The 23,171-nt window shown below is 39.2% G+C and overlaps 2 protein-coding genes across 7 annotated transcripts in view; one reads left to right on the top strand and one right to left on the bottom strand.

The window, feature by feature from the left end:
• SCYL2 (SCY1 like pseudokinase 2) overlaps positions 1–9,905 on the bottom strand; it is a 58,547-nt gene extending 48,642 nt beyond the window's left edge. For 3 of the 4 annotated variants that reach the window (XM_082850057.1, XM_082850058.1, XM_082850059.1), the window contains exon 1: positions 9,701–9,905. The gene's annotated coding sequence lies outside the window, so the exon portion shown is untranslated. The remainder of the gene's footprint in view (positions 1–9,700) is intronic. The other variant, XM_082850060.1, reaches the window with a different exon arrangement.
• Positions 9,906–10,063: 158 nt separating this feature from the next.
• DEPDC4 (DEP domain containing 4) lies at positions 10,064–22,713 on the top strand (the record flags this gene model as incomplete). 3 transcript variants are annotated; one of them, XM_082850102.1, is made up of 4 exons in its annotated part: positions 10,064–10,187; positions 12,355–12,766; positions 13,335–13,480; positions 22,535–22,713. In XM_082850102.1, 4 exons carry the CDS (start codon positions 10,064–10,066, stop codon positions 22,591–22,593), a joined length of 741 nt encoding a protein of 246 aa, XP_082706228.1. The 3 variants fall into 3 exon arrangements, with proteins under 3 accessions (XP_082706228.1, XP_082706230.1, XP_082706229.1); XM_082850104.1 differs by lacking the exon at positions 22,535–22,713 and adding an exon at positions 20,407–20,588; XM_082850103.1 differs by lacking the exon at positions 22,535–22,713 and adding an exon at positions 18,375–18,618.
• Between the last annotated feature and the right edge of the window lie 458 nt (positions 22,714–23,171).

The raw sequence follows: 23,171 nt of genomic DNA, 5'->3' as shown, positions 1-23,171 counted from the left end.
GAGCGGCTGGGCCCGTGAGCCGTGGCCGCTGGGCCTGCGCATCTGGAGCCTGTGCTCTGCGGTAGGAGAGGCCGTGGCAGTGAGAGGCCTGTGTACCACAAAAAAAAAAAAGAAAAAAGAAAAAAAGAGATGCAATTCATAACTGCAACTCTCACCACAAGGAAACTCCAGGCTCGGAGGGGTTCACTGCTGAATATTATCAAACATTTAAGGAAGAAATAATTCCAGATCCATATAAGCTCTTCCAGAAAATAGAAGACAATAGAACACTTTGATGTTCTATAGTCAGTATAACCCTGATACCAACACCAAATAATGACACAAGAAAACTTCATATCAATATACATCATGAACAGGTAAAAATCCTTAACAAAACATTAGCACATCCAACAAATCCAACCCCACAACCAAGTGGAATTTATCTCAGGAATGCATTGATTTAACACTCAAAAACAAATCCACGTCATTCACCATATTAACTGAATAATGGGTAATAGAAAATATATGATCATCTCAGTAAAGGCAGAACAAATTTTTTGATAAAAATTCAATACTCATTCACAATAAAAACTCTCAGCAAACTAAGAACAGAAAGGAACTTCCTCAACCTCATAAACGGCACCTTTGAATACCTGTAGCTAATATCACGTTTAAAGATAAGAGATTAATCACTTTCTCCCTAAATTAGGGAACAAAGTAAGGATATCTACTTTTACCACTTCTATTCACCATTCTAATGGAGGTCCTAGCCAAAGCAAAAAAGAAAACAAAATAAGACATTCATACTGGGAGGAAGAAGTAAAATTCTTTATTCTCAACAACATGATCATGTACAGAGAAAGCCATAAGTAATCCACAAGAAAGCTACTGGAATTAATATGTGAGTTTAGCATGATGGCAGAATACAAAAACAATACTTTTTAAAAAAAGACTATTCTAGAAACAGACAACTGAACACTGAAATTTCAAAAATACCATTTTGAAGGGAGGAGCGGCCAAGATGGTGGAGTAGAAGGAACCTAAGCTTACCTCCTCTCTTGAGCACACCAAAATCACAACAATCTGCACAACCACTGTTGAAAAAGACTGAAACCTACCCAAAAAGATCCTCTACAACTAAAGACATAAAGACAGAACCATGAGACTGGTAAGAGGAGCAGACTCACGACATAATCAAATCTCATACCACCCTGGGGGAGCGACCCACAAACTGGAGAAAAATTATATTACCAAGGTTCTCCCACAGGAGTGAGAGTTCTGAGTCCCACATCAGCTCCCCAGTCCAGGGCTCTGGCACTGGGAAGAGAAGCCCCCAGAGCATCTGGCTTTGAAGGCGAGCAGGGCTCAACTGCAGGAGCTCCACAGGACTGAGGGAAACAGAGACTTCACTCTTAAAGGATGCACACAGGGACTTCCCTGGTGGCGCAGTGATTAGGAATCCGCCTACCAATGCAGGGGACATGGGTTCAATCCCTGGTCCAGGAAGATCCCACATGCCACAGAGCAACTAAGCCTGAGCACCACAACTACTGAGCCTGTGCTCTGGAGTCCGTGCAAAGCAACTACTGAGCCCATGTGCTGCAACTACTGAAGCCCGCATGCTCTGGGGCCCACGTGCCGCAACTACTGAGCCTGTGTGCTGCTACTACTGAAGCCCACATGCCTAGAGCCCGTGCTCCACAACAAGAGAAGCCACCACAGTGAGAAGCCCGCGCACCGCAATAAAGAGTAGCCCCCGCTCACTGCAACTAGAGAAGAAAAAAAAATGCCGCTAAAAAAAAAAAAAAATTAAGGAACTAGAAAAAATTTGCAAAGAAAGTAAAAAATGTAAAGGACAAATATTGATGCAAACAAACACAATAAACACAGCAAATTAAAAAAAATACCATTTCAAGGATGTGAAGTACCTATGGATAAATTTGACAAGACACAAAGACTTGTACAATGAAAATAACAAAAATTTCTGCAAAAAATTGAAGATGACTTAAAAACTTGTACAGGAAATGAAAGACTCAATATTGTTAAAGTGTCAATTTTCCACATCAATCTATAGACTCAGTGCAGTCCAATCAGAATCCCAGAGGCTTCTGTAGAAAGAAACTGACAAGCTGTTAAAATGTTACTCTGAGAACAGGTCCACTAGATTGTTTAAGGGTCCATGGCCCAGAAAGAGGTTTAAAGTCCTATCACTCTTCAAACCTTCACCTGCCATGTGTATTCTTTCCAAAAATTGATTTACCTAAGAACAAGTCTGTGTCCTGCAAAATTTTCCTTAACCAACTCTTTTTTCACAGTTTTCTCCCACCTGAACAAAGTAAAATATTTTTCTCAGCCATCCCAGTCTTGTTATAGGGTATTTCCCTGGGTATAAAAATCTTTGGCAGGCATGCCAAAAGGGAAAATGCAATCTGAGAATACATTAATCCTGAAAGTCTCTTAAGAGTAAAGCAAAAAGAAGTTTGGTAAGAAATTCTGAAGAGGGTTGTGCTTAATTTCTTAACAGCAAAACCCCATGCCTTATCTGTCACAGAATTACAATTAAGAAACAAGATAGTCATCACAGGGTTGTATAGGAACAAGTTTATTTATTTCAATTAATAAGCAAAAACTCCAATGTTTTGATAAAAGTAAAACATAATCATAATACACCACAATCTAGAAATCAGATACTTTGTAATTATCTAGACCTTGACAAAAAAATTCAGATGCCATCAACTTAAAACACAAAAAGAAGTACAACATCTTACAAAATTATTTAGAGAATACACAAGCAAAAATATTTGGAAGGCCACTGGGCTAAGGCAGCACTAGTTTGTGTCCTATTTTCTCAGTTAATTACATTATATTCATATAATTTACTTTCTATTAAAGATTTGAACTATCTGTAAATAGAAATAAAAATTCACTTTCCTTTTTTAATTTAATGCTGCATTTCTGTAAGCAGTTAGAAAATGTTGCTACTGGCATCATGAAAACATTCATTGCCATGCCAAGTTGTTCTCTATGAACATCTGCTGCTGATTTTGATGGGGAGGTGGAAGAGACATAAAAACGCTATTTAAAAATCTACATATACTTTCCTCTAACTCTGCCTGCGTAGCTACATATTACATGCCATGCACTTGCCATACACTGGAAATATAGATGTAAATGGAAACATGTCTGATATTTAAGGATCAGTCCAGTAGCAGACTCAGACCTGCAAAGATTTATAGCAATTAACTAGAGGTATGAATGTACCATGCTTTGGGAACATGAAGATTGGCTCAAAAATGAAGGGTTTTTTTGTAAATCAATTATACTCCAACTAAAAAAAAAGTGTTTTTCAGGTAGGAGAAAAGGGAAGGAGCTTCCAGAAAGAAGGATTACTACGTGCCAAGACATGGAGGGAAGACTATACATGATGTGATTTGAAAACTAGAGATAGTTCAGTATGAAAACAAAGGATATTTTCAGAGTTAATAGTCAAATTTGAGATGCCTATCCATCACCCAGAGTCAACACTGGTGTACACAAGGTAGAAATAGACATGGAAATTAATCCAGTGAATTATTTAATATTTATTGAGCACCCACTATGTACCTGATACCACATAAACTGGGGAAGAAAGAAGTAAAGGAAAAATAAGCCATAAAGAGCTTACCATCAAAGGTAAGAGACAGAGAAGTAAACCAACCACAGCATTATTACCCTACAGTAATAAAATGCTACAGAATATACATACACAGACGCTACAGGAACAAAAAGAAGAGGAACAGACAGAAGAAAGTTTCCCCCAAACAGCAAAATCATACACGTCTTTAAAGGGGAGGAGGAGTGAACTAGATAGAAAGAGAATGGGACAAGTGTAGGAGTAAAAACCAGCAGTTCAGATAAAAACTGGAGGAAAAGAGAGAAGTATGGCAAAGGAGACTTAGAAAAGCCAGGTTACCAAGGGCATTAAGTAGTAAGAAACCAAGCTATGATAAGCCACAGATAGGTTTCAGGCCTGAGTAAAATGATTAATCACTCCATCATGCAAAGTGAAAGATATACTAGAGGTGGAAGTAGGGAATATGACAAGACTGAAGACACTGTCAATTTGTACTTCAGGAATTTTATACATACATAATTCAGAATGTATATAGGCCAAAAAACAAAAAAAAACAAAACAAAACAAAGGAAAGGACACTTGGAAATAGGGATAGAGAAGACAGGAAAGAGACAATAGGTGGAGAGGGTGTTTTAAAGGTGTTGGTTACATGGATATTTATTTTATAATTACATATTAAACTTCATTATGCATTTAAATGTATCATATATCAAATTTTAAACAAACTTTGAGAGGGAGAGGTTGCTGAATTAAGGAAATAGCAGTAAAGAAGGAGAGGAAAGGAAAAATTAAGAAAAGTTAGAACTAAGAGAACTTGGTGACCCACTAGATAATTAGATAATGGAAAGAGACAAAACTAGGAATCCCAATCAAGTCTCTCATTTCAGAGTCTAGGAGGAGGATGAAGCCATTTACCAAGGCAAGGCTACAGGAGACAATTGCTTGTTTTGTGGGAGGAAAACCTCAATTTTGGACATGTTAAAGTTGAGTTGCCTGAATGACATTAATATGCATATATAGCTAGGAGGCTTTTAGATATGCAGGCCAAAAACTTAGAAAAAAATGTCTCAGCTGAAAATAAACATGTGGGGGCTTCCCTGGTGGCGCAGTGGTTGAGAGTCCGCCTGCCGATGCAGGGGACATAGTTTGTGCCCCGGTCCGGGAAGATCCCACCTGCCGCGGAGCGGCTGGGCCCGTGAGCCATGGCCACTGAGCCTGCGCGTCCGGAGCCTGTGCTCCGCAACGGGAGAGGCCACAACAGTGAGAGGCCCACGTACCGCAAAAAAAAAAAAAAAAAAAAAAAATGTGGGCACCATGAGCTTAAAGCTGTATAGTAGTTAAGACCACGGGCTTGAAAAAGGTTACCCAAGGAGACCAAAAAAGAATATGTATATCACGAGAGTAACAGAAGGCTACTTTGACGAATGAAGGGGAGAAAAAAAAAAAGAAAAAGTATATCATGAGAGTAACAGAAGGCTAAGGACAAAATGAAATGAATGAGTTTATGAAATAAGATCTGAGCCTAAATGAGATTTTGAATTATTGGCAATAGCTTTTTTTTTTTTTTTTTTTCCGGTACACGGGCCTCTCACTGTTGTGGCCTCTCCCGTTGCGGAGCACAGGCTCCGGACGCACAGGCTCAGCGGCCATGGCTCACGGGCCCAGCCGCTCCGCGGCACGTGCGATCTTCCCAGACTGGGGCACGAACCCGTGTCCCCTGCATCGGCAGGCAGACTCTCAACCACTGCGCCACCAGGGAAGCCCAGCAATAGCTCTTTGACATGTAAGAAACCTAGAGACCAAATATATTTTCTTAAAATGATAGCTTTTCAAATTTCACTTGATAAATGAATAAAGAAGTCTTATTTCTCTAAGACAAAATTATAAGTGATAGAAATATTTATTCGTATAAGTGATTGTCCTTTGTACACCATTTAGTAGAATTCACTTGAAATTCAATATTCCCCTTGTAAATCCCAGCCAAAATAAGACTTGGGGCAGCTTCAGTATGATCCCAAGATTATATCTCCCTACCATCTGATTCAGTCATCACTTGGCTTTTACTAAAACCAGTAGCTGAATCTGTTCATACTAGATTTTACTTGCACCTGGCATAAGGTGAGTTGGGTATTCAGCACCTGATGGCAGGTGGCTGAAAGGAACTGGCAATTCTTTCAGTTCTGCCTACTCATAAACTCTAGATATAGCAGGATAAAATAAAACTTTGTGAATTTTCAAGTAGCAAAACTCCAAAAGTCCCTTTTTCTACTTCCCCAAGAATAAAATATTCTTTTTTTAGTAATTTGATTAGTAATTTGAACAATAAGTAGAATTAGCTTGATTTTTTTGTTGGAAACACTGTAATGCAAATAAAAAGGTTACTGTAATTACACCTGATAAAGAAATTATGTTTAGTAACTGTTAGTTACAGAGACTAGACTTTCAATAAGTACAAAATAATACACACTGACTACAAAAAACAACACAAAAAAATACAAATGAATTCAAAATAGTTTTAGTCCTTAAGAGGTACAAGGGTCTGAGAATTTTAAAATACCACTTATATAGTCATTTGTACAAATACTCAAAGTTTTATAATTTGAAATAAGAATTACATTAACATGACAAATAATGTTGACAAAATGCTTCGTAAAACTTGGTAAAAATTTTGTACCTATACTCCTATATGCAGTGCTTATCTGTTTATATCTAAGATGATCCTGAGATATACCTTTGAAATATGTGTTTTTTTTCTTGTAGGGGGGCTTACAGATTACTAAAAGTTTTTAAAAGATACAGTTTTTAAAAAATGGTTAAAAACATTCTTTGGCCTATACAGAAACCATGTTTAATTTTACTCAGGAAACAAAGATTGTACCAGCTCAATACAATCATTCTCTTTACAACTACAGAAGGTATCTAATTATTATCAGTTGAGCTAGAACAGATTACTTCAGGGGACACACGTGATTTAAGAAACAAACATAAAAAACTAAGAAGACTTAGCAATGTACAGTGAAGCACACATCCATTCAACAAACTACTGGGTACAGAAGAGGTGGAAAACACCATGCTAAGATGCAGTAGGAGAAACAAGAAGTAAAACATTGTTTCTATCATTAAGTTTGTACACAATAAGATTTTAAAAGCAGAATGAGAGGTTATAAGGCAACATATACTTAAATATCAAACTACTAATTTGAACAATAAGTAAAATTTGAGGAGAGATTACATCCAACTCTTTAGAAGGCCCTTCCAGCCCATGAACTTAGTGTAGCTTTTACTACAGGAAGTCAACCAGATACTTGGAAATTATTGAAATTAAAAAAAAAAAAAGTTGCAACAGCACTGGGGTGGCAGTGTCTCACTATTCAGCTCCTCTAGCCAGAGAAAGAGGAAAAAGGAATAACTGGGTAGGAAATTAGACGAAATGGTCATTAAGGGCACTTCCCTAGTGCCCTTGATTTAGGAGCATATAAAATCTGAAACACAGCATAGTACAATGCATGAAAACTGAAACTCATAAAGCACTGAAGTGTTGTCTAAAACAATGGTTTTCAAACTCCAAAGCAATGATTTTCAAACTCTGGTGAACATCTAAAAACATCTAATAACATCTAAATGACTGGGTAACTTGTTAAAACATAGATGTCTATGTACTATCTCAAACCTTTGGAATCAGAATCCATAAATGTGCAGTCAAGGCATTTACAGTTTGAGCAGTTCCCCAGGTGATTCTGATGTACAGTGAATTATATAATTAAGCACACAATCTTCAGTGGCAACAAAACCTGGGTTCAAACGCCAGTTCTAATACAAGCACTATGACAACCAACTAGCGTCCCTAACACTAGGGACGTCCAATCTTTCTAAAGAGGGAATTGCCACCCATTCCTCAAGTGACTGTTGTGAGGATTAAAGATGATACACAGAAAATGCTTAGTACAATTCCTGGCACATTTAGTAAGCAGTCAATGAATTTTCATTTAAAAAACATTTATTAAGCACTTACACAGTATCAGGAGATTAGGGAAATCTCATTAATTTATTAAGTATTAATAAGCATGGCAACTCTGTAATGGTATCATGAGAACATATAATTAGGGGAATCTCTCGTAATCAGGAAAGTCTTCCCTGATGTGAGCTGAATGATGAGCAGGCATTAACTGAATGAAAAGGAAAGGAAGAGCATTTCCAGGCAAAGGATGCATCATAATCAAAAGCCATATACCTGAAGCAGAACAGAAAGAACAGAGTGACTAGGAGGAAAGAATGCCAGAAGGTGCTGTGGAGATGAGGTCGCAAAGGTAATTAAGAGGGACCTAAACAGCCTGTTAAAGATTTTAGTTGAGCTTAAAAACAGTGAAGAATTTTAAACATGGAGGTAATGTGATTAGATCTACATTTTGAAAAAGTCACTCAGTCTGGTGTGGAAAACTACAGAGGGAGCCACAGTAAATGCAGGTAGACCCTAATCAGGAGACCATAAGTACTTCAAATGAGGAACGATGGTGGCTGGAACTAGAGTACTAGTATGAAAACCAGGAGTATACAGACTCAAGAGATATTCAAAGAGGCAAAATCAAGAGACTTCAAGAGAGACTGATATGAGGCCTGAGAGACAGGACGTTGCCAAATCTCTACTGCTATAGGAAGGGATGGATGATGAAGCTAGTCACTTGAGTCAAACAGTAAGAGGACCTCTTTTTCTTGGGGGATAAGTCATGAATTTCAAACATGTGAGTATGAGTAGTTATTCCCAAGTATGGGGTTGATTTTTACAGAAATATTCCAGTGTATGTAAGTACAATGTGCTTGTATTTATTTTATTGGGTGTTTATGGATCTTAGAGACAAAAGGTTTCTGCATGTGTGTTAAGTGGATCTGAACAGAATGAAGGTCCTTCCTTTAGGTTCCGTTCCTTTAGAGTCCCCCAAAAGTGTCTTTTATGACTACAGTTTAATAGTGTCTCAAGAATTCTATTTATACACTCAGCTGATAAATTATTTTAAAACTTAATATTTAAACCAAAAAATAAGAAGCCAAACGAAAAAAGGCCTGCAAAGTCCAAAAGGAAGCTTCAATCTCCTGACTTTCAAGCTGTTACCAGAACATGACCGGTTTTAGTGACAGGTTGGTTTGGAGCATTAACCTTAAACTATATTAATTTTCCAGAATGGAGAGGCTTGCGAATGCGACTTAGAAAACTTCTTACTCATAGAATCCAATTTGTAAAAAAAAATGATGATTTTTTTTCAGATGATTTTCATTTCATTTTTCAGATGATTCCTGACTTTGATCTACAAAAATACTAGTTTGCAACTTACAATTGTAAGTCACTACCGACATAGTGCTTTTAACTCGCTTGAGTCTGGAGTCTCGGGAAGACTGTTTTGGGAGTTGACGTGACAATACTGGTCCCCTTCATAACTGATCATAGGTATGTATTCAGTCGTATCCCAAGTTTTTGCAAGCCTCATGGGTCTCAACCTTCTTCCATCCTTTCTCTCCCGCTTAGAAAAACAGGAGTGCAGGAGCCTCGGAGCGGGTATTTAACAAAACACCTGCCCCACCCACCTCACAAACAATAACCTTCCATTCCAGAACTAAAGCTACTGTCAGAAAAGGACGCCGGGCGGTAGGGCCCTAGATGGTAACCCAGGTTATCAGAGGTGGACCTCAGAACCGAGGGGAGCTGTTTGTTCTCACCAGTCCCAGAGTAGTGTCCAATTTCCCAAAAGGGAACCAAGATCTCCACCACGGAAACCCGAGCTCCCGAGCCGGAGCCGGGGGCTCTCCCTCCAGCAGATGGCTCCAGCCCGGGGTCTCCAGTCGCTTCCAGGCCTCTTCGGGAGACTCAGGCCTCCCAGATCCTCTCCCCGGAGCTCGCCGCTCCCCCAGCCCGGCTTCGCGCGGGCGCCCAGAGCCCCGCCGCCCCGCCTGCACCCGCCAGGCCCGTCACCTGGCAACAGTCGCCAGCCCCGGGGACCTTGGGAGGCCTACCCCAGGCGCGGGTCCTTCCCCATTCCTTTTCGCTGCTTGAAGAGCCCAAGCGAGAGCGCTGCCGGTGAAGGAGGTCGTTCCGTGCCCGTGTGGGGGGTCACTCACCTCTTCCCCTTCTCCCCCGGGAGGGGCGGTGCTGGGGCTCTTTTCCCCCGCCCCCCCAAACGCCTCCTGGCTGCTCCTGCTCAGCCCCGGCGCCTGGCCACTGCCGCCGGCTTACTCCATAGCCTCTCACACTCGCGCGGCCTCAAAGGCTGGAACCGGAGGAGGGAAGGGGGAGGGGAGGGGAGGGACTGGGGAGGAAGAGTAAGGGAGGGGGAAGAAGACCGAAAGACCAGCCAGCCCGGGCATGACGTCACTTCCTGCTTGTTCGGAAGGGGCGGGGCCGGGACGTCTTCGGCCTCCGCCTCCCGAGAACGGGGTGGGGGCGGGGTTACGGGCCGGGGGAGGAGCTCGGCACACGAGTTTATGGCGGTTCTTTTGACTCCGTGGTTCCGTAGCCTTGGCAGCCAGAGCCAGTTTCCCGGCCCAGGGCGGAGTGTGTCAAGTTTCGTGAGCCCTAGAGATGTTTTCTGCCGGAAAAGGAGGACAGGTACACCTTTGGATCCTAACCAAATGTGCACCGAAGTGGGGGGACGGCTGAGGGGAGCGGGCGCTTTGGACTTTGCGCCTCAGGCCTCTGGGGCCCGCCACTTTCCTGCACCCGCCCCTTTCCCGGCCCACTGCTCTCCCAGTCCCGCTGAGGACGGGCACTGGACCCTTTCAGAAGCTACTCTCCTTGGGGCGTCCTGGAAAGCGGTGCTTCTCAAACTTTAATATACATACAGATCATTTGGGAACTTTGTTAAAATGCAGTTTGGATTCAAGAGTAGGGTCTGATATTCTGCGTTTCTAATAAGTTCCCAGATGATGCCACTGCTGCTGGTCAGCGGGCTACACTTAGAACAAGGGGTTAAAAGTACTAGATGGCAAGTCCTTGAGCACGAGGACTATTTCTTTAACCTAGCCTACTTGTTTAATGACGCTTAGGGGGCAGACGGAAAATACCCCTGTCTCCTCCTCTCATAGACTCCTAGCTTTATCCACCCCACCCTACCCTAACCCAGTCCCTACTCCCTCCTCAAACCCTCCCCGTTTCCACTCCTCGCCCTCCACGCCCTACTCCTGTCTATGCACTGTCCACAGTGTCTCGGGCCAATAGTTCAAGGACAGACAGACAGAAAGCTTCTGTTACAGAAGGCATTTGAAGGTGATGGGCTTTTATTTCTGTCCTAAACATCAGACCATTATGTAAAGTTGGACATCCTGTTTCCAGTTATTCATAGTCAGAGGAAGAAAGAGCTTAAATTCTCAGATTCTAACAACAACGAAAATCTAGAAACAACATTCTAGATGTTTCAACGTATTCCCTTATCTTATTAAAAATTTTTTAATAAAAATTTACTGGGGTAGAGGGGAATGAGCAGTGATTGCTAACTATGGGTTTCTTTTTTTTTAATTAATGTTTATTGAAGTATAGTTGCTTTCCAATGTTGTGTTAGTTTCTACTGTACAGCAAAATGAATCAGCTATACATATACATATATCCCCTCTTTTTTGGATTTCCTTCCCATTTAGGTCACCACAGTGCACTAAGTAGAGTTCCCTGTGCTATACAGTATACTCTCATTAGTTATCTATTTTATACGTCGTATCAAGAGTGTATATGTGTGTATGGGTTTCTTTTTGAAGTGATAAAATGGTCTGGAGTTACATAATAGAGATAGCTGCACAGCTTTGTGAATGTACCTAAAAACCATTGAATTGTATGCTTTAAAAGGGTGAATTTTGTGGAATGTGAATTATATCTCAATTTTAAAATTTTACTGTCTACAATTAATTGAAAAAATTATATATGTACGTTATAAAAACTGGAAATATGTATTCTAAAAAGTGAGTATCCTTTCATTACACCTATTTCCTAAAGGTTACTTTGAGGTTTATCCTTCCAGACTTTTCTATTTACATATATTTGTATGTAGGTTGGGAATTCATTTTTGCATAACTAGGATGATAGTATATAAATTGTTCTGCCCAACCTCATTGGTTTTTTGTTTTTACTACTTAATGAAATCCTTCCGTGCTATAAATGTCATTCTTCCTAATGGCTGCTTAATATCCTATAATAAGGCTATTCCATAATTTACTTAACTATTCCCCAGGCACTGGACATTTTCATTGTTTTCAGATTTTCATTATTCCTCACAAACTTTTATTTTTCAAGAAGAACAGCTGGCAGATAAATTGATCAGTTTTTTCAGCTCCTTGCCGTAGATTTCTTTCATGCAATGCTTGTCATTGTTCAAAAGGCAAAAAGAATAAAGGAAAAGCAGAGTCTGGTGAAGCCACATCTCTATAATAATCAAGACTCCAATGTGTGTGTACATTCCTTTTAAATGTAGCCTGAAATAATATTCTTCAAGACTAAGTCTAGCTAGTTATTAAGCATGTAACATTAGGATGTATAAATTCACATAGTAGTATATTTCATATCAGTAAAGCAAGTTCCTAGGTTTACTCTGATTTTATTGGCAGACGAACATGTGCAAACTTAGTAAACATATTATAGTTTACACAAGATGGGAAGAGAAGAAACTTAAGAAAGACATTGTTAGCAGATGTGCCATACAAAAGCATAAGGTTGCCAAAACAAAAAAAACTTACATATTTTTGTGTAATCTAAATTTGTTAGAAACATACGTTTAATTTTTTTTTTTCAGGATGCTCTGGTCCTTTTCAAGCTACTCAGCTATGGGATGGTATTATTCACTCCCTTCAGACTCAAGTGGTAATAAAAAGAAGGAGGCATCATTTACGAACATACAGAGACTGTTTTACTGGTTCTGATGCTGTTGATGTAGTACTAAGTCATCTTATGCAAAATACGTGCCTGAACAGTAATGATATCTCTCGTCTTAAAGGAGTTTGTCTTTGTCAACTTCTAATGAACCATAAAGTATTTGAACCAGTAGAAATGAAGCTATTCAAAAATGAAAAGGAATTGGAATTTGAGGATTCAAACAATAGTCTCTACAGGTTTCTAGGGAATAAATCATCTTATGTTTTTTGCAAAAGAAAAAAGGATTCTGAGACTGGGTTAAATGATGAAATAAAAGCAAAGGAATCTTTAAGGTTAGTGTTAACCAAGATACTGTAATATATTGTTTTTAGTTGCTGGCAGGACAGTCGTCATTGAACAAACCTTGAATATTATGCTTTCTGTTTTTTTCAGAAGTCAATAAAAGAAATAGCCGTGTAAAAATTAATCTTTTCTGCATTTGCTGTAAAACTGTTATGGAGGACATGATCACAAAAATATTTCAGAATTTGTACCAGGAAAAACTTTATCTCCTCTGATGAATTATATGCTTCCTAATTTTTGAAACATGACTTAGCCAAAGTAGCTAAAGCCAAAGTTATGGAAACGAAACTAGACCAGAAATTTTCTACTCTGTCACAGCAGCCATGATAACCTTAGAATTAACTTTTTTTTTTCTGTTTATTTACAATCCTAACATCCTCTTCTCGTGATATTCTGTTATTTAATACATTTATTACTTGTATCTTTTATTGTAAGCTGCCTGACATCCTTTTTGGAAATAGGAAATATATAAATAAGTTTTAATAAGTAAATTAAAATGCATATTTGAAATTTTGGCCCTGTATGTAATGGAAAAATTCACATATTATTTCTTAACAGACCAGAAGGCAAAGTGATTTCAAATCCTCTAGCACAAGAGATTGGTGAGGAAAGAATTGAGGAACTTATTGATACAATGAGTGGGACTCTGGCTTTACCTCCAAACATCACAGTTGACAAACCTGTTCTTCCACTTTCAAAAGAAGGTAATTTCAGTTTTCATTACTTTTTTCCGAACTTTGTAAGAAGAGCTGACTTTTTAAAATAGAACTTACTTTTTGGAACAGTTTTAGGTTCACAGAAAAATTGAACAGAAAGTACAGAGAGTTCCCATGTGCCCCCTGCCCCCCACACATACCCAGCCTCCCCCACTGTCAACATCCTGCACTGGAGTGGTTATTTGTTATAATCCATGGACCTACATTGATATATCATTATCACCCAAAGCCCACAATTTACAGTAGTGTTCACTCTTGGTGGTGTATATTATGTGGGTTTTGACAAATGTATGATGACTGTATCCACCATTATAGTATCATACAGAATAGTTTCACTGCCCTGAAAATGCTCTGTACTTCACCTGTTCCTCCTTCCCTCCCCGTTACCCCACTGGCAACCACTGATCTTTTTTTTTTTTTTTTTTTTTTGTGGTACGCAGGCCTCTCACTGTTGTGGCCTCTACTGTTGCAGAGCACTCCAGACACACGGGCCCAGTCGCTCCGCGGCATGTGGGATCCTCCCGGACCGGGGCACGAACCCATGTCCCCTGCATCGGCAGGCAGACTCTCAACCACTGTGCCACCAGGGAAGCCCACCACTGATCTTTTTACTGTCTCCAAGAACTGACTTTTCAAATACAATAGAAGTAGTGTGTTTGGCGTACTGACTCACTACTCCTCTCCCCGTAAGAGTTTCCTTCTACATAGTGATTGCATCAGACAAGACAGGTGAGGCAATGTAGATCCAATAACATTTAGTTTATTTTTTTACAATGACCATGATCAGATTAACTGGAGGTACTACAGTCCTTACTACCAGAAAAAAAACATGCAAACTCATTACCAGTCCTTATTATTTATAATGCAAGACCATCTTCTTATGAGCATATCCTTTGCCCATTGTATAAGCTCCTCCCAAACATCTCCCTACTCTTTGCCTTTCAGAACAAACTAGCTAGGCTACCTATTGCTCTAATTCTCTTTACCATTTACTTCATCTACTTGTGGTTTTGTCCTTATAAGGCAACTTAACAGTTGAAAGAAGAGCCCCATACCCAGGGCAATTAGGAGGGTTGCATACACAATTCATTAATGGTTACACGCTTTACTGCATGTGGTCAAACCATGATGGAAGTAAGACAAGCATGATTTGCACACTGGAGGAGCAAAGGTTATCAACAATAACTAGGATAAGTGTGATAAGGGAAATGCACGGTGCCCAAAGAAAGGGTGCAGAGTGAGAAAAGAAGAGGGATTAGAAGAAGACTCCGAGAAAGATTAATATTTAGAGGACAGGCTGAAGAAGAGGAGCCAACAAAAGTTCAGTTTTTACCTATTACAAATGAAAAAGAAAAACTTGTCTTATCATTTTCCCATGAGGATATAGGGTACCTCTAGAAATTTCTAACTAAAGATGGATATAATTGATCAGTAAAGATGCTCATAAAAGTAATTTTCATTTATTGGGCCTTTCTCTGGGCCAGGCAATTTCTTATGCATTTTATATTTATTCTCTGTAATTTAACAATAGCCCTGTAAAGTGAGGGGTAAAACTTCCTTTTTATAGTTTGGGAAACTGAGACTCAGAAAGATAAATAAATAAATAAGACATGGTAGGGAAGGAAAGTTGGCACTCTTATGTACTTTTTTAAACATTTTAATTTTTATCTTTGTTATACATGCACATAATATAAATCATTCAAATAGTCCTACAGGTTTTGTTACCAAAAAATAATAATTCCCTACCCTTCCCCTCTCACCCATTTCCCCCTCTCCAGAGACAACCATTTACAATTTGTATAAATTGTAATTCATGTGTATTGTAAATGTATCTCACGTCTCTAAATGTCATGCTTATACTGCTACTTCATGCTTTTTCAGTTTTAGGGACATCTAGTAATTTTCTACAAAGGAAAACAGGGTTTTAGGCCTGTTCCCTTTCTTGCATCTATCTCCCCAACTCTTTAAATGATACATATACTTTTATATACTCTTATGAGTAACATATTTAACAAAAAGATGTTAGGTGAGGGCTTCCCTGGTGGTGCAGTGGTTGAGAGTCCGCCTGCCGATGCAGGGGACATGGGTTCGTGCCCCGGTCCGGGAAGATCTCACATGCCGCGGAGCGGCTGGGCCCGTGAGCCATGGCCGCTGAGCCTGTGTGTCTGGAGCCTGTGCTTCGCAACGGGAGAGGCCACAACAGTGAGAGGCCCGTGTACTGCAAAAAAAAAAATAAATAAATAAATGTTAGGTGAAAACAGGAATATCTTTAGTTTTAAGACTATTGTGTTTAGCCAGAGATTTTAAACAGTAAGTCACACAACAATAACTATTAAGTTTTGCTTTTTTAAAAAAGGAGTTTTTTGGTTTTTGGTTTTTTTGGCCACACTGTGTGTCTTGCAGGATCTTAGTTCCCCCACCAGGGATTGAACCCAGGCCACAGCAGTGAAAGCACCGAGTCCTAACCACTGGACTGCCAAGGAATTCCCTAAAAAAGGAGATTTTATGTTAAAAATTTTATGTTATTTTATGTTGAAACAAAAATCAGCCAAGTCTTGGAACCACTGCTTTACTTTAGACTTAATTTAGTTTAGATGGTTTATTTTATAGACAAGGAAACTGAGACTCAGAGAAGTTAGATAATTTGCCAGGTTTCCACAGTTAACTAATGGCATCAAGATTCAGACCTAGATTTCCATACTTTTACCCAGTGTTTTATCATTATTGTTGCAACAAGGTGTTGTAAATTCTCAAACGGGTACAACTGAAGTTATGTTTAGTTGGTATGTTTGCTCTTTGTTGCAACTGAATGTGTCAGCCTTCAGAACAGAGAAACACAAAAAACTATTTTAGTTGTTCTCTCTAATAAAACATAGTTTTGAGAGAAGTAGTCTTTAATAAATTACTAATAGGAAATCTCTTTATGTTCAAAAGTCTTGAATCTGCTAGGGTAGGTTTTTTCTTTGTTTTTTGTTTTGTAAAAAGCCTTGCAAAAGAGAATTAACTTTAAAATTGGCTGGTTGTTCTTGTATTTAATGAGTTAAAAAAAGTTAACTTTTTCGGAATTTACGTTTTCATACCAAAACTTTTTGGAGAAAGTGCATTTGGAAGTGTCTCTAAACTCTAACAAATCAGGCATGAAAGGAGTTTTTGTTGTTGTTATTATCCACTGAAATCTGATTCTTCTGTGATCCTCAAGCACAAAAACAACCCCCTCAGATATAAAACTATGTGGTTTTATAAGATTAAATAATTAGCTGGCCAATAAGAAAATTTAAGCCACTTTCTATTTGGAAAAATATAGCTGGTTAAAGGTATGCAGTTGGCAACACACCTATATACATTTCAGCCAAGAAATAAAAGTATGGAGTTTCTCTTTTTTTTTGAGAAAGGTCATTTCTTAATTCCCGAAGAACTGAGAAACCAACTTCACTTGAATTGAGTTGAAAAATCTGCCAGCAGTGGTAAAGCAATGCAGTCCCAGGACTGCAGGCTTTTTGCAAATTTGTATTTGTGAGTCTAGTAGAGTTAAGGTGAACCACCTTTGCTGAGATTTGTTTATTTTTTACAGGTGTTTCTTACTGATAATATAATGACTAATATTTTTGAAATATATGTGCGTTGCTTTAGAAATGTGAGGGGTTCTAAAGGTGCAGAACCTCTCCCTCACCTCACCTCTGTGGGGTAGGTCTCAGGGGAATGCCAATATCAGCTGGAGCAATTCCTCTATTAATCTGTTTTACCTGACTTCCAGAAGAATATGTTTGTTCAAAGGTTTCCTCAGCTGAGACAAAGTTTGATTCCTACTGAACACACTGTACTTCTCCCATCAAAACATTTACACACTTAATGAAATTGCAAGTTTACTTGTCATTATTTCCCACTGGAGTGTGAGGTATTTAGACAGGGACAATCCTTACCTTTTTCACTGTTGTATCCCTGTTGAGTGGCCCAGTGCTTAGCTGTTGGTAGATTACATTTAGTGGATGAATGGCTCACAGACAGCCTCCTCATTTTATAAATATTTTCTTTTTATTTATGCGTCTATACACATACACTCATATGTACATATATGTGCATATGTGCATGTGCATGCACGTGTGTGTGTGTGTGTGTGTGTGTGTGTGTAGGCTATGCTAAACGCTGCTTGGATTGTATGCTTTTCAAATGTAGAGTCTATCCCCTTGGATCCCCTTCATTCAGCACAGTGATCATTGAGTATGAAGTGCTCCGTTAAGATGAGGGTGGTGGCTGTATGTGTTGCTACAGTATCCTTCTTGAGTCTAATTTCCTCACACAGAGCTAGCTATTCTATTTATCAGCTCTGCACTTGGCTAGTTTGTTCTAGACATGCACATTTCTCTGCTCCCTCACCTTCAGGTCTTTGCTCAAATATCATCTTCCCAATGATAATTCCCACACATCTTATTTAAAATTGCAATACTAACCCTCTAATGTAGTCTAATCTCCTTTTTTGCTTAATTTCTCTCCATAAAACTTACTATTAGCTGACACACCACATATTTCACTTTTTGTTTGTTTATTTATTGCCTGCCTCCCTCTCCCCACTAGAATATAAGCTCCATTAAGGCCAGGATTTTGCCTGCTTTGGTTACCATTATATCCCTGGAACCTAGAACAGTGCCTAATACAAAACAGGTCTCAATAAATATTTGTTGAGTAAATGAATGTTCTGTCTTGATGCTATTGCTAAGAATAGTCTTTTTTCCACTTTTGGATGTATTCATAATATATCTATTCATATTTCTTGGTGAATTGATAAAATTTGCTTTCATCCATTTCATATGTGGCTATCCTTACCTACTTACATAGGGTGTGGCTGCTGAAGGGCCACTATTTTTATATATGTATCTTTTTCTAGCACCTGGTTCAGTGCTGTGCCCAAAGGTTGGTATCGACAAATGTGGACTGATTGATTAGAGGCTACTTACGATCTCAAGTCTTTACTAAAAGATTGCTAATTTGATTTATTTGGGGCCAATAACTCAGAAGTAGTAAACTCAGATGCCTTTAGGAGCCAGGCAGATTGGAGAGCAGGTGAGTACTTCATTTTCAAACGTGTAGGAAAAATTGTTGTTTTGCTTGAAATGTAGGGCCCTCTTGGCTATTTTTTCTTTTCCCACTTAAGGAAGAGATATAACTATAGGGAAATTAATTTCTACTGTAACAAAACCAACAGGACAATACCATGAAAATGGTAGCTGACACTCAACTTCACTGTTTGGGATACAGTAGGAAGTGGTGGGGTTTGTGGTGAGCTGGAAATGACATGCCAATGCAAATAAGGTAGCCACTAATTCATATCAGCTAACTTTGGTCAGGCATTAATTAAAGCCCAGTGTCATGAGATTTTAAGATTTTTTTTTCTTATTTATTTATTTGTTTATTTTTGCTGCGTTGGGTCTTCATTGCTGCGCGTGGGCTTTCTCTAGTTACGGCGAACGGGGGCCTACTCTTCCTTGTGCAGAGCACAGGCTCTAGGTGCCCAGGCTTCTCATTGTGGTGGCTTCTCTTGTTGCGTAGCACAGGCTCTAGGTGCGCGGGCTTCAGTAATTGTGGCATATGGGCTCAGTAGTTGTGGTTCACAGGCTCTAGAGCACAGGCTTCAGTAGTTGCGGCACACGGGCTTAGTTGCTCCGCGGCATGTGGGATCTTCTCGGACCAGGGCGCGAACCCGTGTTTCCTGCACTGGCAGGTGGATTCTTAACCACTGCGCCACCAGGGAAGCCCTCTTAAGATATTTTTAGAGAAGCTTGAAACCCGGAATTTTATATGAAATCTCCCTTTTTTTTTTTTTTTACGGTACGCAGGCCTCTCACTGTTGTGGCCTATCCCGTTGCGGAGCACAGGCTCCGGATGCGCAGGCTCAGCGGCTATGGCTCACGGGCCTAGCTGCTCCACGGCATGTGGGATCTTCCCGGACCGGGGCACGAACCCGTGTCCCCTGCATCGGCAGGCGGACTCTCAACCACTGCGCCACCAGGGAAGCCTGAAATCTCCCATTTTTATACAAGTTAATTCTATTCAAAATACTTTATAACCAAACAAATCATGACTATGGTCCAAATTTAATACGTAGGCTACTGGCAGTAAAGCTCCCCGAGAGATTTACTGTAGCTGTTGATTTTTTTTTTTTTTTTTTGTTGGCACGTGGGCCTCTCACTGCTGTGGGCTCTCCCGCTGCGGAGCACAGGCTCCGGACGCGCAGGCTCAGCGGCCGTGGCCCACGGGCCCAGCCGCTCGGCGGCACGCGGGATCCTCCCGGACTGGGGCACGAACCCGCGTCCCTTGCATCGGCAGGCGGACTCTCAACCACTGCGCCACCAGGGAAGCCCAGCTGTTGCTTTTGTAATTTTGTTTCATTTAAAGGAAAAACAAAATATTAATGATGATCTGATAATTAGGATAACGAAAAACTTTATTAACCCTTAACATAAATGACCAGAAACCCAAGTTAAAATTAACCTAATACTGTATTTTTATTTAAAAGCAATTTAACTACAATTATCTCTGCTTTGAATAAAATTATAAATAATTAGTAATCTCATTCTCTCCAATCATCAAAATAATTTATAAGCAGGACCAGTAGTTTTTTTTAATATCTGGAATTAACCTATTGATCACCTTAAAAGCTAGATAATATCACTTTATAATTAACATAGCCAGAAAATAAAATCAATATGGCTCATAACCCTGATGTCTATTTAAAGGTCAATCTTGAAAAGAGAAATTGTAATTTAGCAAATTTAAATTATCTAACAAATCAATCCATTATATTATTAGCTTTTCTGTTGTATTACTAGAAATGGAAGAATTCTATGATACTGGTTGAATATGTATATGTTATTTATTAGTATGATAGTTATATTATTTTTCTTTCTAAGCTGTGGAACATGTTTGGAAACAACAAACATTCCTACGTATTCTTCAACTGATTCACATTCCATTCTTAGAAAATATTTTGGAACTTCCAGTTAAAACACAAAATCTCCAATTAAGTAAAGAGGAAGATCTTGTTATCTCAAACACTTGCCTCGACAGACAGGTTATTCCAAGCTTATGTCTACTTGAGTGAGTGACCATTTTTATTGTCAATTTATAACTAAAATGTTCTTTCACATATTTTGCCCTTGGTATTTTAAGGTGTGAGAACATATTCATATGTGTGAGCAGACATCATCATTGATTTAAAAATTAATCACTGTGAATTTTCATTTGATCTAAAATAGAAAGACACTGGTTATGACCTGTGAGAAGATTATTGGAAATCTGAGTGGTTTCATTCATATGAGTTCAGTCATGATTTGTCAATCATTCTTTCCCTGCACCAGCCCTGAGTGTTTTTTCAAAGTTCTATTATTTCCATTCTATAACCATAAAATAAAAATCATCATGGTTTCTACCAGTTTATTTATTCCTGCTTTAAGAGAATCCTCAGTCTAGTAGGGGAGACATTCATGAAACAAAACATTACAGTCCAATGAAATAAGCCCTATCATAAATCAGTTGCTAGGAACCATAAGTATAAGACCTTGGGTACTGTTGAGATTCCAGCAAAGAGAACTGATATGATGCTTTCTGCCACATGGGCCAAACAAGAAAAGAACATCAGACTCCAAACCTGAGAACCCGAAAGCTTCAGATCCTACAAAGAGCTTGATGATCAGAGACCTGTGAACCCACTTAGATCATCAACCAGTGTCCTGTTTGCACATGACATGTTTGCTCCTAATTCAACAGGCTGAGAAAGACCTAGCAAATGAGTCTTCCCCAGCCCCTGAGTCAGGGAGAATATAGGGACACCAGCAAAGAAACAGGATTTCTTTAGATGCCTCTGCAGGAAACAGACAGCAGCTAGTCAGCCTTTATGAGCTTCCAAGTGGAAAGTGTAGGTTATCTGCAAGAGAAATGCAATCCAACTGTCATTAATTTTTTCATCTGCAACACTAGGAGCTAGAAGATAATAAGTCACACATGTTAGGCAATATGTTCCATTCAACAGGGGTTGGTGTGGGTGGGGAGAAAAAAGGAAATGGAACGGGAAAGAGAATAGGAGGGAAGAAGGAAAGATATTTGAGGATCACCGAGAATTCATAGAATATATCACTCAGGAACCCCCTCCTAGGAAAATATTTGAGGAAAGATTTTAATCTGACTACAAAGAAATAACCAGAACCCCAAGATGGAAACAGATGAAGAGGAAAGGAAAAATTGGTAGGCAATGAACTTTGGTCTGTGCGCTCTCACTATTTTCTCTTCTCCCTAATTTTGTACCCACATATGTGCATGCATACAAACACACATGTACACACAACATATTCGAAGTTGATATGGTAAGGCTGTGTGAGAATGTACAAAATATAAGTGCTAAATAAGATATCAAAAAAAGAAGGACGTAGTATTAAGGGAAATTATAATGAATACTAACCTATCTCAGCAAAACCTGTGGGTGGGGAAGGTGGAGGAGAAGGGGGAATTAAAGGCCTTCCAAAATCATCACTGAAGGGAGGGAGGAGTGAAAGGATACTAAGTTGCTTATCTTATTGAGGTCGGGAGATAAAAAAGGGGAAAACAGTGTGTGGTGGGATAAACTGTGCATCTTAGTGGGGGAAATATTTGGTATCTTATTTTCGAATAGTGATAGAACCATATGCACCTAATGATCAGAGTGGGAAAGGGGAGAGGAAACACCAGTGCAATGCAACAGTACAGATGAACTCCTCTGAACAAAATTTAACAAAGTTAGAAACAAATAATGAAAAGGTGGCCCACAAATATTTTAATTCCTTGAAAGTAAAGGTACAAAAAGGTGTGGTGGTATTTGGTGAGGAGAAAAGCTATTCCCTCTCATTTACTCCTTCAGTCATCCAGCAAAAATTATTAAAAAGATTCTCAAAACTAGTTTCTTCTTTAGGTTTGGTTAATTATAAGCTAGATTTTATTGTTTTATCAAACAATGTTTTAGGCAGTTAAATGGAAACGTTAACCATTAATTTATTTTATTTTGTTTTTTACCTCCAGGATTGATAACTGGCTTAATTCAGCAATTGAATGCTTGGAATATTTCCCTGACCAGTTAATAGTTACTGTCAGCGAGCAGTTAGTTCAAAACAGAAATGAAGAGACAAGATTGAATACACAGAAGAAGTTACTCTTTGATGTCATAGTAAAATATTATAATCAAGAGAGAGATTGCTTATTAACTGATGAGTATTTTTTTTTTTTTTTTTTTTTTGCCGTACGCGAGCCTCCCACTGTTGTGGCCTCTCCCGTTGCGGAGCACAGGCTCCAGACGCGCAGGCTCAGTGGCCATGGCTCACGGGCCTAGCCGCTCCGCGGCATGTGGGATCTTCCCGGACCAGGTCACGAACCCGTGTACCCTGCATCGGCAGGCGGACTCTCAACCACTGCGCCACCAGGGAAGCCCACTGATGAGTATTTTGATATTCATTCAGGAATTATTGAACTTTTAGGTAAGAGATGTTTAAACTTCAGTTTTTTTGCATAATCTTTTTTAATAATATAAGTTGCAGAAGATTTTATGTATTATATGAGTATTACATTTTAATATTTTTCTTCTATGATGTCAAAGTACTTCATAGAGTCTTTTTTCAATTCACTTGGCCTGCCATGTAAATTGTACTATCAAATGTAATAC

This window comes from Leucopleurus acutus (assembly GCF_964270905.1).
Source record: "Leucopleurus acutus genome assembly, chromosome: 11".
In the NCBI taxonomy this organism is placed as follows: domain Eukaryota; kingdom Metazoa; phylum Chordata; class Mammalia; order Artiodactyla; family Delphinidae; genus Leucopleurus; species Leucopleurus acutus.
Note: the sequence above shows the minus strand (reverse complement) of the source record. Positions and strands in the feature narration are given on the sequence as shown.